At 52.8% G+C, this 17,399-nt stretch overlaps 1 protein-coding gene across 1 annotated transcript; it reads right to left on the bottom strand.

Annotated features, from left to right (window-relative positions):
• Positions 1–3,873: 3,873 nt before the first annotated feature.
• nenf (neudesin neurotrophic factor) lies at positions 3,874–16,898 on the bottom strand. Its single transcript, XM_036963126.2, has 4 exons — positions 16,204–16,898; positions 15,804–15,864; positions 15,175–15,278; positions 3,874–4,604 (listed from the first exon to the last, which is right to left on the bottom strand). Exons 1-4 carry the CDS (start codon positions 16,345–16,347, stop codon positions 4,428–4,430), a joined length of 486 nt encoding a protein of 161 aa, XP_036819021.1. The 5' UTR covers positions 16,348–16,898; the 3' UTR covers positions 3,874–4,427.
• Between the last annotated feature and the right edge of the window lie 501 nt (positions 16,899–17,399).

The raw sequence follows: 17,399 nt of genomic DNA, 5'->3' as shown, positions 1-17,399 counted from the left end.
GAAAAAAGCAAAGAGATTTTTAGACAATTTTGCAAATGGTTTACAAATAAACTACTAAAAACATCACATTTACATAAGTATTCAAACCCTTTACTCTGTACAGTCGTGGCCAAAAGTTTTGAGAATGACACAAATATAAATTTTCACAAAGTCTGCTGCCTCAGTTTGTATGATTACAATTTGCATATACTCCAGAATGTTATGAAGAGTGATCAGATGAATTGCAAAGTCCCTCTTCGCCATGCAAATTAACTGAATCCCCCCCAAAAACATTTCCACTGCATTTCAGCCTTGCCACAAAAGGACCAGCTGACATCATGTCAGTGATTCTCTCGTTAACACAGGTGTGAGTGTTGACGAGGACAATGCTGGAGATCACTCTGTCATGCTGATTGAGTTTGAATAACAGACTGGAAGCTTCAAAAGGAGGGTGGTGCTTGGAATCATTGTTCTTCCTCTGTCAACCATGGTTACCTGCAAGGAAACACGTGCCGTCATCATTGCTTTGCACAAAAAGGGCTTCACAGGCAAGGATATTGCTGCCAGTAAGATTGCACCTAAAACAACCATTTATCGGATCATCAAGAAAAGAGAGTCAACACTGCAAATATTGACTCTTTGCATCAACTTCATGTAATTGTCAATAAAAGCCTTTGACACTTATGAAATGCTTGTAATTATACTTCAGTATTCCAAAGAAACATCTGACAAAAATATCTAAACACACTGAAGCAGCAAACTTTGTGGAAATTAATATTTGTGTCATTCTCAAAAATTCACAGTGCAGGGTGGGAAAAGTATGTGAACACTTGGATTCAATAACTGGTTGACCCTCCTTTGGCAGCAATAACCGCCACCAAACGTTTTCTGTAGTTGCGGATCAGACCTACACAACAGTTAAGAGGAATTTTGGACCATTCCTCTTCACAAAACTGTTTCAGTTCAGCAATATTCTTGGAATGTCTGGTGTGAACTGCTCTCTTGAGGTCATGCCACAGCATCTCAAATCGGGTTGAGGTCAGGACTCTGACTGGGCCACTCCAGAAGGCGTATTTTCTTCTGTTGAAGCCATTCTGTTGTTGATTTACTTCTGTGTTTTGGGTTGTTATCCTGTTGCATCACCCAACTTCTGTTGAGCTTCAATTGGGAGAACAGATAGCCTAACATTCTCCTGCAAAATGTCTTGATAAACTTGGGAATTCATTTTTTCGTCGATGATAGCAAGCTGTCCAGGCTCTGAGGCAGCAAAGCAGCTTCAAACCATGATGTTCCCTCCACCATACTTTACAGTTGGGATGAGGTTTTGATGGTGTGTTGTGCCTTTTTTCTCCACACATGGGGTTGTGTGTTCCTTTCAAACAACTCGACTGTAGTTTAATCTGTCCACAGAATATTTAGCCAGTAGCGCTGTGGAACATCCAGGGGCTCTTTTGTAAACTTTAGATGTGCAGCAATGTTTTTTTTTGGACAGCAGTGGCTTCTTCCGTGGTGTCCTCCCATGAACACCATTCTTGTTTAGTGTTTTACGTATCGTAGACTCGTCAACAGAGATGTTAGCATGTTCCAGAGATTTCTGTAAGTCTTTAGCTGACACTCTAGGATTCTTCTTAACCTCATTGAGCATTCTGCTCTGTGCTCTTGCAGACATCTTTGCAAGATGGCCACTCCTAGGGAGAGTAGCAACAGTGCTGAACTTTCCGTCCCTGGAGGGGGTGCGTCACCTGAGTGGGTTGAGTCACTGATGTGGTCATCCTGTCTGGGTTGGCCCCCCCCTTGGGTTGTGCCGTGGCGGAGGTCTTTGTGGGCTATACTCAGCCTTGTCTCAGGATGGTAAGTTGGTGGTTGAAGATATCCCTCTAGTGGTGTGGGGGCTGTGCTTTGGCAAAGTGGGTGGGGTTATATCCTTCCTGTTTGGCCCTGTCCGGGGGTGTCCTCGGATGGGGCCACAGTGTCTCCTGACCCCTCCTGTCTCAGCCTCCAGTATTTATGCTGCAGTAGTTAATGTGTCGGGGGGCTAGGGTCAGTTTGTTATATCTGGAGTACTTCTCCTGTCCTATTCGGTGTCCTGTGTGAATCTAAGTGTGCGTTCTCTAATTCTCTCTTTCTCTCTCTTGGAGGACCTGAGCCCTAGGACCATGCCCCAGGATTACCTGACATGATGACTCCTTGCTGTCACCAGTCCACCTGGCCGTGCTGCTGCTCCAGTTTCTTTCAACTGTTCTGCCTTATTATTATTCGACCATGCTGGTCATTTATGAACATTTGAACATCTTGGCCATGTTCTGTTATAATCTCCACCTGGCACAGCCAGAAGAGGACTGGCCATCCCACATATGCTCTCTCTAATTCTCTCTTTCTTTCTCTCTCTCGGAGGACCTGAGCCCTAGGACCATGCCCCAGGAATACCTGACATGATGACTCCTTGCTGTCCCCAGTCCACCTGACTGTGCTGCTGCTCCAGTTTCAACTGTTCTGCCTTATTATTATTCGACCATGCTGGTCATTTATGAACATTTGAACATCTTGACCATGTTCTGTTATAATCTCCACCCGGCACAGCCAGAAGAGGACTGGCCACCCCACATAGCCTGGTTCCTCTCTAGGTTTCTTCCTAGGTTTTGGCCTTTCTAGGGAGTTTTTCCTAGCCACCGTGCTTCTACACCTGCATTGCTTGCTGTTTGGGGTTTTAGGCTGGGTTTCTGTACAGCACTTTGAGATATCAGCTGATGTACGAAGGGCTATATAAATAAATTTGATTTGATTTGAACTTTCTCCAGTTATAGACAATTTGTCTTACCCTGGATTGATGAACATCAAGGCTTTTAGACATACTTGTGTAACCCTTTCCAGCTTTATGCAAGTCAACAATTTTTAATCTTAGGTCTTCTGAGATCTTTTTTGTTCCAGGCATGGTTCACATCAGGCAATGCTTCTTGTGAATAGCAAACTCAAATTTTGTGAGTGTTTTCTATCGGGCAGGGCAGCTCTAACCAACATCTCCAATCTTGTCTCATTGATTGGACTCCAGGTTAGCTGACTCCAATTAGCATTTGGAGAAGTCATTAGCCTAGGGGTTCACATACTTTACCCAACCTACACTGCGAATGTTTAAAAGGTGTATTTTTCTTTAAAAGATGTATTTTGAATACAATAATTTGTGTTGTTAGTTTAAGCACACTATGTATGTCTATTGTTGTGACTTAGTTTAAGATCAGATGAAATTTGATGACCAATTTCTGCAGAAATCCATGTAATTCCAAAGGGTTCACATACCTTTTCTCGCCACTGTATATAAATAAGGTATTTTTGTTTTAAATGTTTAATACATTTGCTCAAATTTAAAAAACTGTTTTTGCTTCATCATTATGGGGTATTGTGATGTCATTATGGGGTTTTGTGATGTCATTGTGGGGTATTGTGATGTCATTATGGGGTTTTGTGATGTCATTATGGGGTATTGTGTGTAGATTGCTAAAGGAAAATTGTATATTTAATCTATTTTAGTATAAGGCTGTAACATCACAAAATGTGGAAAAAGTCAAGGGGTCTGAAGAACTTCCAAAGGCACTGTATTCTACTACGTAGAAGATGTCTGCATTACCTGTCCTATCCAGGAGGAAATTACCTGTCCTATCCAGGTTGAAATTACCTGTCCTATCCAGGAGGAAATTACCTGTCCTATCCGGGAGGAAACTACCTGTCCTATCCGGGAGGAAATTACCTGTCCTATCCTGGAGGAAACCACTTGTCCTATCCAGGTGGAAATGCATTGTCGGAACTAGAAGCACAAGCATTTCGCTACACTCGCAAGAACATCTGCTAAACATTTGTATGTGACAAATAAAATTTGATTTGAAAATAAGCCAACAAACCTTTCGCTCCTACTATTTTAATAATAATAAATGTTTTAAACTAATTTAATTAATGGTATAGGGCCTGTGCAGCTTCATAGCTCATTATAACCAATTACAATGATTTAAATGATCAACGGAAAACATTCAGTTCTTAAAATGTAAATACATTTTACAAAGTGTATTTGACTAACAACATTGTAACAAACATTCCATGTTTTCATTGACGTCAACATAAAATTATATCTTAAAATATCATCTCTTTTAAAAGATATAAATATGGTCTCCAAATAAGGTAAAGGAAAATAGAGCTGAAACACACGGCTGCCTAACCCTTGGTAAGGCCACCCTTCTTACGGGCTTCATCACAGGACATCCAGACATGCAGTCCTAACAAATGGATCTGACTGGGAATTCATAAATAAATCATTTTTTCAAATCACGAGCAAATTGAGGATCACACAGTATTGAATCTTCATGGTCTCCACAGTTTATTTGTTGGCGTACAAAATATAATCAGAGAAGAAAAAAAAGAAACAAAAAAAAAGTACCCACAAAAAAAAAACCTCCTTTGGATTAGAACTCGTCTCTGATGTTAAAATGAGGTTGGTCTTCAGGCTTGAAGTCCTCATTGGGGCTTCCATCCTGGTTGAGGATGCGTATGGCAGTGTAGCCTACAATAGGGTACTTTGTCTTGTACGTGCCCTCAAATACACTCTCTAGGGATTGGAGCTGCTCTTCAGTAAGGCCCGTCTGAAAGAGAGAGGGAGGAAAAAAAAAGGACAAGAGACACCCATTTCATTACTAAGAGAATAGTAAGGGGGAAAAAAAAAAGAGGGTTTTCTATGGGTTCTTTGTGGAACCTTTTCTGAAGAACCCTTTATGGTTCTGCAAAAAAGGGTTCGATGGGAGTTAAACATCTACACAGGTTCTTTGCAGACCAGAGCAGGGGCATCACCCCCCCCCCTCAAGGATTTTTTTATTTTTTACTGCATTTCTACACAATTGGAGAAAAAAAAATGAAATTTTGGAGGACAGCAAAAACAAGCAACATTGACTCTAGCTAGCCATTATCACCTTGATGCTGTAGTTTCATTCACCTCAGTCAACAAGGGGACTTAACATTCTACAAACAGGTCAAATAAGAATTAGCTGCCTGCTACGCACAAGCTCAACACGGGGCTTAAAACTCGAGTTTAGTTTCATGTCAACAGTTAGCTAGCTATGCCATCTACTACAGCCATCTTTACCTTGTCCAGCCCTCTAGCCATCAATTTAACTGTCCCCTTGATGACGCTGCACCCCTTGATGACGCTGCACCCCTTGATGACGCTGCACCCCTTCCCCTTGATGACGCTGCAACCCTTCCCCTTGATGACGCTGCAACCCTTCCCCTTGATGACGCTGCAACCCTTCCCCTTGATGACGCTGCACCCCTTCCCCTTGATGAAGCTGCACCCCTTCCCCTTGATGAAGCTGCACCCCTTCCCCTTGATGAAGCTGCACCCCTTCCCCTTGATGAAGCTGCACCCCTTCCCCTTGATGAAGCTGCACCCCTTCCCCTTGATGAAGCTGCACCCCTTCCCCTTGATGAAGCTGCACCCCTTCCCCTTGATGAAGCTGCACCCCTTCCCCTTGATGAAGCTGCACCCCTTCCCCTTGATGACGCTGCACCCCTTCCCCTTGGTGACGCTGCACCCCTTCCCCTTTGTGACGCTGCACCCCTTCCCCTTGGTGACGCTGCACCCCTTCCCCTTGGTGATGATGCACCCCTTCCCCTTCATAACGCTGCACCCCTTGATGATGCTGCACCCCTTGGTGACGCTGCACCCGTTCCCCTTCATGACGCTGCACCCATTCCCCTTCGTGACGCTGCACCCCTTCCCCTTCGTGACGCTGCACCCCTTCCCCTTCGTGACGCTGCACCCCTTCCCCTTCGTGACGCTGCACCTCTTCCCCTTAGTGACGCTGCACCCCTTCCCCTTTGTGACGCTGCACCCCTTCCCCTTGGTGACGCTGCACCCCTTCCCCTTCATGACGCTGCACCCCTTCCCCTTCATGACGCTGCACCCCTTGATGACGCTGCACCCCTTGGTGACGCTGCACCCCTTCCCCTTCATGACGCTGCACCCCTTCCCCTTGGTGACGCTGCACCCCTTCCCCTGTATGAGGCTGCACCCCTTGATGACGCTGCACCCCTTCCCCTTCGTGACGCTGCACCCCTTCCCCTTCGTGATGCTGCACCCCTTCCCCTTCGTGACGCTGCACCCTTCCCCTTGATGACGCTGCACCCCTTCCCCTTGATGACGCTGCACCCCTTCCCCTTGATGACGCTGCACCCCTTCCCCTTTGTGACGCTGCACCCCTTCCCCTTTGTGACGCTGCACCCCTTCCCCTTCGTGACGCTGCACCTCTTCCCCTTCGTGTCGCTGCACCCCTTCCCCTTTGTGACGCTGCACCCCTTCCCCTTGATGACGCTGCACCCCTTCCCCTTCATGACGCTGCACCCATTCCCCTTCGTGACGCTGCACCCCTTCCCCTTCGTGACGCTGCACCTCTTCCCCTTAGTGACGCTGCACCCATTCCCCTTTGTGACGCTGCACCCCTTCCCCTTGGTGACGCTGCACCCCTTCCCGTTCATGACGCTGCACCCCTTGATGACGCTGCACCCCTTGGTGACGCTGCACCCCTTCCCCTTCATGACGCTGCACCCCTTCCCCTTGGTGACGCTGCACCCCTTCCCCTGTATGAGGCTGCACCCCTTGATGACGCTGCACCCCTTCCCCTTCGTGACGCTGCACCCATTCCCCTTCGTGACGCTGCACCCCTTCCCCTTGATGACGCTGCACCCCTTCCCCTTGATGAAGCTGCACCCCTTCCCCTTGATGACGCTGCACCCCTTCCCCTTCGTGACGCTGCACCCCTTCCCCTTCGTGACGCTGCACCTCTTCCCCTTCGTGACGCTGCACCCCTTCCCCTTTGTGACGCTGCACTCCTTCCCCTTTGTGACGCTGCACCCCTTGATGACGCTGCACCCCTTGGTGACGCTGCACCCCTTCCCCTTCATGACGCTGCACCCCTTCCCCTGTATGAGGCTGCACCCCTTGATGACGCTGCACCCCTTCCCCTTGATGACGCTGCACCCCTTCCCCTTGATGACGCTGCACTCCTTCCCCTTGATGACACTGCACCCCTTGATGACGCTGCACCCCTTCCCCTTGATGACGCTGCAGCCCTTCCCCTTGATGAAGCTGCACCCCTTCCCCTTCATGAAGCTGCACCCCTTCCCCTTGATGACGCTGCACCCCTTCATGACGCTTCACCCCTTCCCCTTGATGACACTGCACCCCTTGATGACGCTGCACCCCTTGATGACGCTGCAGCCCTTCCCCTTGATGACGCTGCACCCCTTCCCCTTGATGACGCTGCACCCCTTCCCCTTCGTGACGCTGCACCCCTTCCCCTTCGTGACGCTGCACCTCTTCCCCTTCGTGTCGCTGCACCCCTTCCCCTTTGTGACGCTGCACCCCTTTCCCTTGATGACGCTGCACCCCTTCCCCTTCATGACGCTGCACCCATTCCCCTTCATGACGCTGCACCCATTCCCCTTCGTGACGCTGCACCCCTTCCCCTTCGTGACGCTGCACCTCTTCCCCTTAGTGACGCTGCACCCCTTCCCCTTTGTGACGCTGCACCCCTTCCCCTTGGTGACGCTGCACCCCTTCCCCTTCATGACGCTGCACCCCTTGATGACGCTGCACCCCTTGGTGACGCTGCACCCCTTCCCCTTCATGACGCTGCACCCCTTCCCCTTGGTGACGCTGCACCCCTTCCCCTGTATGAGGCTGCACCCCTTGATGACGCTGCACCCCTTCCCCTTCGTGACGCTGCACCCCTTCCCCTTCGTGACGCTGCACCCCTTCCCCTTCGTGACGCTGCACCCCTTCCCCTTGATGACGCTGCACCCCTTCCCCTTGATGAAGCTGCACCCCTTCCCCTTGATGACGCTGCACCCCTTCCCCTTTGTGACGCTGCACCCCTTCCCCTTCGTGATGCTGCACCTCTTCCCCTTCGTGACGCTGCACCCCTTCCCCTTTGTGACGCTGCACCCCTTCCCCTTTGTGACGCTGCACCCCTTCCCCTTTGTGACGCTGCACCCCTTGATGACGCTGCACCCCTTGGTGACGCTGCACCCCTTCCCCTTCATGACGCTGCACCCCTTCCCCTGTATGAGGCTGCACCCCTTGATAAAGCTGCACCCCTTCCCCTTGATGACGCTGCACCCCTTCCCCTTGATGACGCTGCACTCCTTCCCCTTGATGACACTGCACCCCTTGATGACGCTGCACCCCTTCCCCTTGATGACGCTGCACCCCTTCCCCTTGATGACGCTGCACTCCTTCCCCTTGATGACACTGCACCCCTTGATGACGCTGCACCCCTTCCCCTTGATGACGCTGCAGCCCTTCCCCTTGATGACGCTGCACCCCTTCCCCTTGATGACGCTGCACCCCTTCCCCTTGATGACGCTGCACCCCTTCCCCTTGATGACGCTGCACCCCTTCCCCTTGATTATGCTGCACCCCTTGATGAAACTGCACCCCTTCCCCTTGATGATGCTGCACCCCTTCTCCTTGATGACGCTGCACCCCTTCACCTTCATGAAGCTGCACCCCTTCCCCTTCATGAAGCTGCACCCCTTCCCCTTCATGAAGCTGCACCCCTTCCCCTTCATGAAGCTGCACCCCTTCATGACGCTGCACCCCTTCCCCTTGATGAAGCTGCACCCCTTCCCCTTGATGACGCTGCACCCCTTGATGACGCTGCACCCATGCAGGGGTGCAGCGTCATCAAGGGGAAGGGGTGCAGCTTCATGATGGGGTGCAGCATCATCAAGGGGAAGGGCTGCAGCGTCATCAAGGGGAAGGCTGCACCCCTTAATGACGCTGCACCCCTTCCCCTTCATGAAGCTGCACCCCTTCCCCTTCATGAAGCTGCACCCCTTCCCCTTCATGAAGCTGCACCCCTTCATGACGCTGCACCCCTTCCCCTTGATGACGCTGCACCCCTTCCCCTTTGTGACGCTGCACCCCTTCCCCTTTGTGACGCTGGACCCCTTGATGACGCTGCACCCCTTGGTGACGCTGCACCCCTTCCCCTTCATGACGCTGCACCCCTTCCCCTTGGTGACGCTGCACCCCTTCCCCTGTATGAGGCTGCACCCCTTGATGACGCTGCACCCCTTCCCCTTGATGACGCTGCACCCCTTCCCCTTGATGATGCTGCACCCCTTGATGACGCTGCACCCCTTCCCCTTCATGAAGCTGCACCCCTTCCCCTTCATGAAGCTGCACCCCTTCCCTTTCATGAAGCTGCACCCCTTCCCCTTCATGAAGCTGCACCCCTTCATGACGCTGCACCCCTTCCCCTTGATGACGCTGCACCCCTTGATGACGCTGCACCCCTTGATGAAGCTGCACCCCTTCCCCTTGATGACGCTGCACCCCTTCCCCTTGGTGACGCTGCCCCCCTTCCCATTGCTGACGCTGCACCCCTTCCCCTTGGTGACGCTGCACCCCTTCCCCTTGGTGACGCTGCACCCCTTCCCCTTGGTGACGCTGCACCCCTTCCCCTTGGTGACGCTGCACCCCTTCCCCTTCATGACGCTGCACCCCTTCCACTTGGTGACGCTGCACCCCCTTCCCCTTGGTGACGCTGCACCCCTTCCCCTTGGTGACGCTGCACCCCTTCCCCTTGGTGACGCTGCACCCCTTCCCCTTGGTGACGCTGCACCCCTTCCCCTTGATGACGCTGCACCCCTTGATGACGCTGCACCACTTCCCCTTGATGACGCTGCACCCCTTGATGACGCTGCACCCCTTCCCCTTGGTGACGCTGCACCCCTTGGTGACGCTGCACCCCTTCCCCTTGGTGACGCTGCACCCCTTCCCCTTGGTGACGCTGCACCCCTTCCCCTTGGTGACGCTGCACCCCTTCCCCTTGGTGACGCTGCACCCCTTGATGACGCTGCACCCCTTGATGACGCTGCACCCCTTGATGACGCTGCACCCCTTGATGACGCTGCACCCCTTCCCCTTGATGAAGCTGCACCACTTCCCCTTGATGACGCTGCACCCCTTCATGACGCTGCACCCCTTCCCCTTGATGACACTGCACCCCTTGATGACACTGCACCCCTTGATGACGCTGCACCCCTTGATGACGCTGCACCCCTTCCCCTTGATGACGCTGCAGCCCTTCCCCTTGATGACGTTGCACCCCTTCCCCTTGATGACGTTGCACCCCTTCCCCTTGATGACGTTGCACCCCTTCCCCTTGATGACGTTGCACCCCTTCCCCTTGATGACGCTGCACCCCTTCCCCTTGATGACGCTGCACCCCTTCCCCTTGATGACGCTGCACCCCTTCCTCTTGATGACGCTGCACCCCTTCCCCTTGATGAAGCTGCACCCCTTCCCCTTGATGACGCTGCACCCCTTCATGACGCTTTACCCCTTCCCCTTGATGACACTGCACCCCTTGATGACGCTGCACCCCTTGATGACGCTGCACCCCTTGATGACGCTGCAGCCCTTCCCCTTGATGACGTTGCACCCCTTCCCCTTGATGACGCTGCACCCCTTCCCCTTGATGACGCTGCAGCCCTTCCCCTTGATGACGTTGCACCCCTTCCCCTTGATGAAGCTGCGCCCCTTCCCCTTCATGAAGCTGCACCCCTTCCCCTTGATGACGCTGCACCCCTTCATGATGCTTCACCCCTTCCCCTTGATGACACTGCACCCCTTGATGACGCTGCACCCCTTCCCCTTGATGACGCTGCAGCCCTTCCCCTTGATGAAGCTGCACCCCTTCCCCTTGATGAAGCTGCACCCCTTCCCCTTCATGAAGCTGCACCCCTTCCCCTTCATGAAGCTGCACCCCTTCCCCTTCATGAAGCTGCACCCCTTCCCCTTGATGACAATGCACCCCTTGATGACACTGCACCCCTTCCCCTTGATGACGCTGCACCCCTTCATGACGCTGCACCCCTTCCCCTTGATGAAGCTGCACCCCTTCCCCTTGATGACACTGCACCCCTTGGTGACGCTGCACCCCTTCCCCTTGATGACGCTGCACCCCTTGATGACACTGCACCCCTTCCCCTTGATGACACTGCACCCCTTGATGACACTGCACCCCTTGATGACGCTGCACCCCTTGATGACGCTGCACCCCTTGATGACGCTGCACCCCTTCCCCTTCATGACGCTGCACCCCTTCCCCTTGATGACGCTGCACCCCTTCCCCTTCATGACGCTGCACCCCTTCCCCTTGGTGACGCTGCACCCCTTCCCCTTGGTGACGCTGCACCCCTTCCCCTTGGTGACGCTGCACCCCTTCCCCTTGGTGACGCTGCACCCCTTGATGACGCTGCACCCCTTGATGACGCTGCACCCCTTGATGACGCTGCACCCCTTGATGACGCTGCACCCCTTCCCCTTGATGAAGCTGCACCACTTCCCCTTGATGACGCTGCACCCCTTCATGACGCTGCACCCCTTCCCCTTGATGACACTGCACCCCTTGATGACACTGCACCCCTTGATGACGCTGCACCCCTTGATGACGCTGCACCCCTTCCCCTTGATGACGCTGCAGCCCTTCCCCTTGATGACGTTGCACCCCTTCCCCTTGATGATGTTGCACCCCTTCCCCTTGATGACGCTGCACCCCTTCCCCTTGATGACGCTGCACCCCTTCCCCTTGATGACGCTGCACCCCTTCCTCTTGATGACGCTGCACCCCTTCCCCTTGATGAAGCTGCACCCCTTCCCCTTGATGACGCTGCACCCCTTCATGACGCTTTACCCCTTCCCCTTGATGACACTGCACCCCTTGATGACGCTGCACCCCTTGATGACGCTGCACCCCTTGATGACGCTGCAGCCCTTCCCCTTGATGACGTTGCACCCCTTCCCCTTGATGACGCTGCACCCCTTCCCCTTGATGACGCTGCAGCCCTTCCCCTTGATGACGTTGCACCCCTTCCCCTTGATGAAGCTGCACCCCTTCCCCTTCATGAAGCTGCACCCCTTCCCCTTGATGACGCTGCACCCCTTCATGATGCTTCACCCCTTCCCCTTGATGACACTGCACCCCTTGATGACGCTGCACCCCTTCCCCTTGATGACGCTGCAGCCCTTCCCCTTGATGAAGCTGCACCCCTTCCCCTTGATGAAGCTGCACCCCTTCCCCTTCATGAAGCTGCACCCCTTCCCCTTCATGAAGCTGCACCCCTTCCCCTTCATGAAGCTGCACCCCTTCCCCTTGATGACAATGCACCCCTTGATGACACTGCACCCCTTCCCCTTGATGACGCTGCACCCCTTCATGACGCTGCACCCCTTCCCCTTGATGAAGCTGCACCCCTTCCCCTTGATGACACTGCACCCCTTGGTGACGCTGCACCCCTTCCCCTTGATGACGCTGCACCCCTTGATGACACTGCACCCCTTCCCCTTGATGACACTGCACCCCTTGATGACGCTGCACCCCTTGATGACGCTGCACCCCTTGATGACGCTGCACCCCTTGATGACGCTGCACCCCTTCCCCTTCATGACGCTGCACCCCTTCCCCTTGATGACGCTGCACCCCTTCCCCTTCATGACGCTGCACCCCTTCCCCTTGACGCTGCACCCCTTCCTCTTGATGACGCTGCACCCCTTCCCCGTGGTGACGCTGCACCCCTTGATGAAGCTGCACCCCTTCCCCTTCATGACGCTGCACCCCTTCCCCTTCATGACGCTGCACCCCTTCCCCTTCATGACGCTGCACCCCTTCCCCTTGATGACACTGCACCCCTTGGTGACGCTGCCACCCTTCCCCTTGACGCTGCACCCCTTCCCCTTGATGACGCTGCACCCCTTCCCCTTGATGACGCTGCACCCCTTCCCCTTCATGACGCTGCACCCCTTCCCCTTCATGACGCTGCACCCCTTCCCCTTCATGACGCTGCACCCCTTCCCCTTGATGACGCTGCACCCCTTCCCCTTGATGACGCTGCAGCCCTTCCCCTTGATGACGCTGCAGCCCTTCCCCTTGATGACGTTGCACCCCTTCCCCTTGATGAAGCTGCACCCCTTCCCCTTCATGAAGCTGCACCCCTTCCCCTTGATGACGCTGCACCCCTTCATGACGCTTCACCCCTTCCCCTTGATGACACTGCACCCCTTGATGACGCTGCACCCCTTCCCCTTGATGACGCTGCAGCCCTTCCCCTTGATGAAGCTGCACCCCTTCCCCTTGATGAAGCTGCACCCCTTCCCCTTCATGAAGCTGCACCCCTTCCCCTTCATGAAGCTGCACCCCTTCCCCTTCATGAAGCTGCACCCCTTCCCCTTGATGACAATGCACCCCTTCCCCTTGATGAAGCTGCACCCCTTCCCCTTGATGACACTGCACCCCTTGGTGACGCTGCACCCCTTCCCCTTGATGACGCTGCACCCCTTGATGACACTGCACCCCTTCCCCTTGATGACACTGCACCCCTTGATGACGCTGCACCCCTTGATGACGCTGCACCCCTTGATGACGCTGCACCCCTTCCCCTTCATGACGCTGCACCCCTTCCCCTTGATGACGCTTCACCCCTTCCCCTTCATGACGCTGCACCCCTTCCCCTTGACGCTGCACCCCTTCCTCTTGATGACGCTGCACCCCTTCCCCGTGGTGACGCTGCACCCCTTGATGAAGCTGCACCCCTTCCCCTTCATGACGCTGCACCCCTTCCCCTTGACGCTGCACCCCTTCCCCTTGATGAAGCTGCACCCCTTCCCCTTGATGACACTGCACCCCTTCCCCTTGATGACACTGCACCCCTTGGTGACGCTGCACCCCTTCCCCTTGACGCTGCACCCCTTCCCCTTGATGACGCTGCACCCCTTCCCCTTCATGACGCTGCACCCCTTCCCCTTCATGACGCTGCACCCCTTCCCCTTCATGACGCTGCACCCCTTCCCCTTCATGACGCTGCACCCCTTCCCCTTCATGACGCTGCACCCCTTCCCCTTGATGACGCTGCACCCCTTCCCCTTGAGGACGCTGCAGCCCTTCCCCTTGATGACGTTGCACCCCTTCCCCTTGATGAAGCTGCACCCCTTCCCCTTCATGAAGCTGCACCCCTTCCCCTTGATGACGCTGCACCCCTTCATGACGCTTCACCCCTTCCCCTTGATGACACTGCACCCCTTGATGACGCTGCACCCCTTCCCCTTGATGACGCTGCAGCCCTTCCCCTTGATGGAGCTGCACCCCTTCCCCTTCATGAAGCTGCACCCCTTCCCCTTCATGAAGCTGCACCCCTTCCCCTTCATGAAGCTGCACCACTTCCCCTTGATGACAATGCACCCCTTGATGACACTGCACCCCTTCCCCTTGATGACGCTGCACCCCTTCCCCTTGATGAAGCTGCACCCCTTCCCCTTGATGACACTGCACCCCTTGGTGACGCTGCACCCCTTCCCCTTGATGACGCTGCACCCCTTGATGACACTGCACCCCTTGATGACACTGCACCCCTTGATGACGCTGCACCCCTTGATGACGCTGCACCCCTTGATGACGCTGCACCCCTTGATGACGCTGCACCCCTTCCCCTTCATGACACTGCACCCCTTCCCCTTGATGACGCTGCACCCCTTCCCCTTGATGACGCTGCACCCCTTCCCCTTCATGACGCTGCACCCCTTCCCCTTGATGACGCTGCACCCCTTCCCCGTGGTGACGCTGCACCCCTTGATGAAGCTGCACCCCTTCCCCTTCATGACGCTGCACCCCTTCCCCTTCATGACGCTGCACCCCTTCCCTTTGATGAAGCTGCACCCCTTCCCCTTGATGACACTGCACCCCTTGGTGAAGCTGCACCCCTTCCCCTTCATGACGCTGCACCCCTTCCCCTTCATGACGCTGCACCCCTTCCCCTTGGTGACGCTGCACCCCTTCCCCTTCATGACGCTGCACCCCTTCCCCTTCATGACGCTGCACCCCTTCCCCTTCATGACGCTGCACCCCTTCCCCTTCATGACGCTGCACCCCTTCCCCTTGATGACGCTGCACCCCTTCCCCTTGATGACGCTGCACCCCTTCCCCTTGATGACGCTGCACCCCTTCCCCGTGGTGACGCTGCACCCCTTGATGAAGCTGCACCCCTTCCCCTTCATGACGCTGCACCCCTTCCCCTTCATGACGCTGCACCCCTTCCCCTTCATGACGCTGCACCCCTTCCCCAGCCCAACCGTTTGTTTTGTTTTCCTTCACTCACAGTGTCAGAAGTCAGATCAGCTGGCTCAAGGGACATTTTGGCCACAGCCCTGGTGCAGTCCTTTCCAACCAAGGCATTGTATGGTCCATCTTTCCCATAGAACTCTACAAAGATAAACTATATTAGTCCCACTGTAACAATAGCTCCTCAGTACTTACAGCTGTTACATATTTGCAGTTTGTATGGGCCTCACATCAAAAAACCCTTATCCTTTTCCCCTGTTATCTATCTATCTTGTTATTTCCAATGTAATCACCAGGATTGGAGTCAATTCTATTTAAATTCCAGACAATTCAAACTCGAATTCCAATTCTCTTCAATGCTTTTCAAGTAGAAAAATGTGGAATTGGAATTTGGTTTACTTTATGAATTGACTGCAATTGAAATGGCATTGACCCCAACCCTGATAATTACACAGCTTCCTATGCAGATACCAGTGATTGTGAAGGATCATTCATTCAGCATTGACACATAACTTTATCTTGTCTCTCTACTGGCCTGAACTACTATTGATATCATTGGTGACATTATCATCACGCCACACTAGCAGTCTGTGGAGTTTGATACCTTTAAATCGCCCACTGTTCCAGAGATGGGGAGGATCCCAACATTGTGTGTGTGCTATTTACCTTTCCCCTTGGTAACATCAAACACCACTCCTTTTATGGCCATGTAAATGGGATGCCCGTCCTAAAACACAGCAACAGTTACATTATGTTTTTTAAAGATCAATTAGCATTATCAGTGATAAAGAAAACGATGTCATTGTGTTGGCTGACCACACCCTCCCGCGTGATAGTCCATTGCATTTACATATACCAAGACGAGCTATTCATACCTCCATTAGTCTACTGTAGACTAGGACTACTGTAGTGAAGATCACGGTTTAGCTACACCCGTAGCTCTGGTCCAAGGCGTTAGTGCGTGTTCCTCCACTACTACTACTACTACTACTAGTGAAGGAACGCGACCTAACGCCATCGACCAGAGCTAGCCTACCCATAGACTTACATAATAACAAGTACCTACCTCACTCCCATCGTGCCTTTTTAAATCTTCGTCTGTGAACAGTCGGACCGGTTTTGAGGCTGGTTTGTGTTTTAGTTTATTATCGTCTGCCAAACTCAACACGAGAAGCACAAATGTGATAAAAAGTTGCACTGGTGTTACCATGGTTGTCTGGCTATTTGGACAAGCCTCAACAACATTCAGAAATAACTCCGATGTCCTCTTCTTAGGAGATCATTTGCTTCTTAGTTCCGGTTCTCTCTCGCTCTGTCGCTCTAACTGCCCTAAGAAACCAAGAAATGAGTCCGCGAGCACAAGTAGGCTACTAGAGAAGACAGTTGAATTAAAGTTTGAGGTAAACTTGATCCATGTCCCCAGATAAATATTTGATTTCCCTAACGTTGAATAGATGGGTCATGTGGTATCTGATCACGACCCTAAGAATGATATGCTGCCCGCGGCCAAAACAGTGCTGTGCTGTGCATGTGATAGTCGGGACAAATTGGTTTCCTCTTTTAAAACCGTTCTGGGACCAGTTCTGGGACACTTCCACACAATCCAAGAACAGTTACCGAGAAAGAAAAAATAAAACTGCCCTGTCATCAGCAGTTAAGGGCAATGACTCCACTCATCTACCAATAGACGGAAATATATATTACCGTTCTCCTGGCAGTAGGATATAATGCTGGCAGCACGGTCGCGGATTATTTTTCCTCAAAATAAGAGTCCCCCTACAAAGACGTACTAAATTTTGGGAATATCGATTTTAAAAAAAATCGAGTTCAGTGATTGTACTATTAGAACGCACAAGGTGCAATTTCGAATTTCGATTTCGATTGGGTAGATGTCCCTCAATGCTGGAAGGGGGGACCCGAACGAAAACGTTTGGGTACCCCTAATCTAGTGCAGTACAACTATTTTTTCACGGCATTGCGTTTTTTTTTATTGATAATTAACTTAAATGTAATAACTTTGTTTATACGTATGTAACTTAAATATATATTGTATTATTTATACCAGCATTTCTTTAGAAAGTTTACACCAATACTGGTATGTTGAAAACTATTGTGTTGCGCTTTCAAACTCAAATCTGGACCTCCAAGCCAGTTCCAATGTGTTTTTTCATTGTTCCCCTGGGTGATTCCCCTCCAATCAGGGCCTGATTTAGACCTGGGACACCAGGTGGGTGATTCCCCTCCAATCAGGGCCTGATTTAG

The sequence above is a fragment of the Oncorhynchus mykiss genome, chromosome 25, assembly GCF_057628025.1.
Source record: "Oncorhynchus mykiss isolate SJ-2025 chromosome 25, ASM5762802v1, whole genome shotgun sequence".
NCBI classification, from domain to species: Eukaryota; Metazoa; Chordata; class Actinopteri; order Salmoniformes; family Salmonidae; genus Oncorhynchus; species Oncorhynchus mykiss.
The sequence above is the reverse complement of the archived record's forward strand: the minus strand, read 5'-3'. Positions and strand labels throughout refer to the sequence as shown.

Excerpts from the sequence above, each read along its gene's own strand:
- nenf (XM_036963126.2), bottom strand. The coding sequence starts at position 16,347 with ATGGTAACACCAGTGCAACTTTTTATCACATTTGTGCTTCTCGTGTTG. Across the intron at positions 15,279-15,803 it reads TGATGTTACCAAGGGGAAAG|AGTTCTATGGGAAAGATGGA; the intron begins GTAAATAGCACA and ends TTATCTTTGTAG. Across the intron at positions 4,605-15,174 it reads CTGATCTGACTTCTGACACT|ACGGGCCTTACTGAAGAGCA; the intron begins GTGAGTGAAGGA and ends TCTCTCTTTCAG.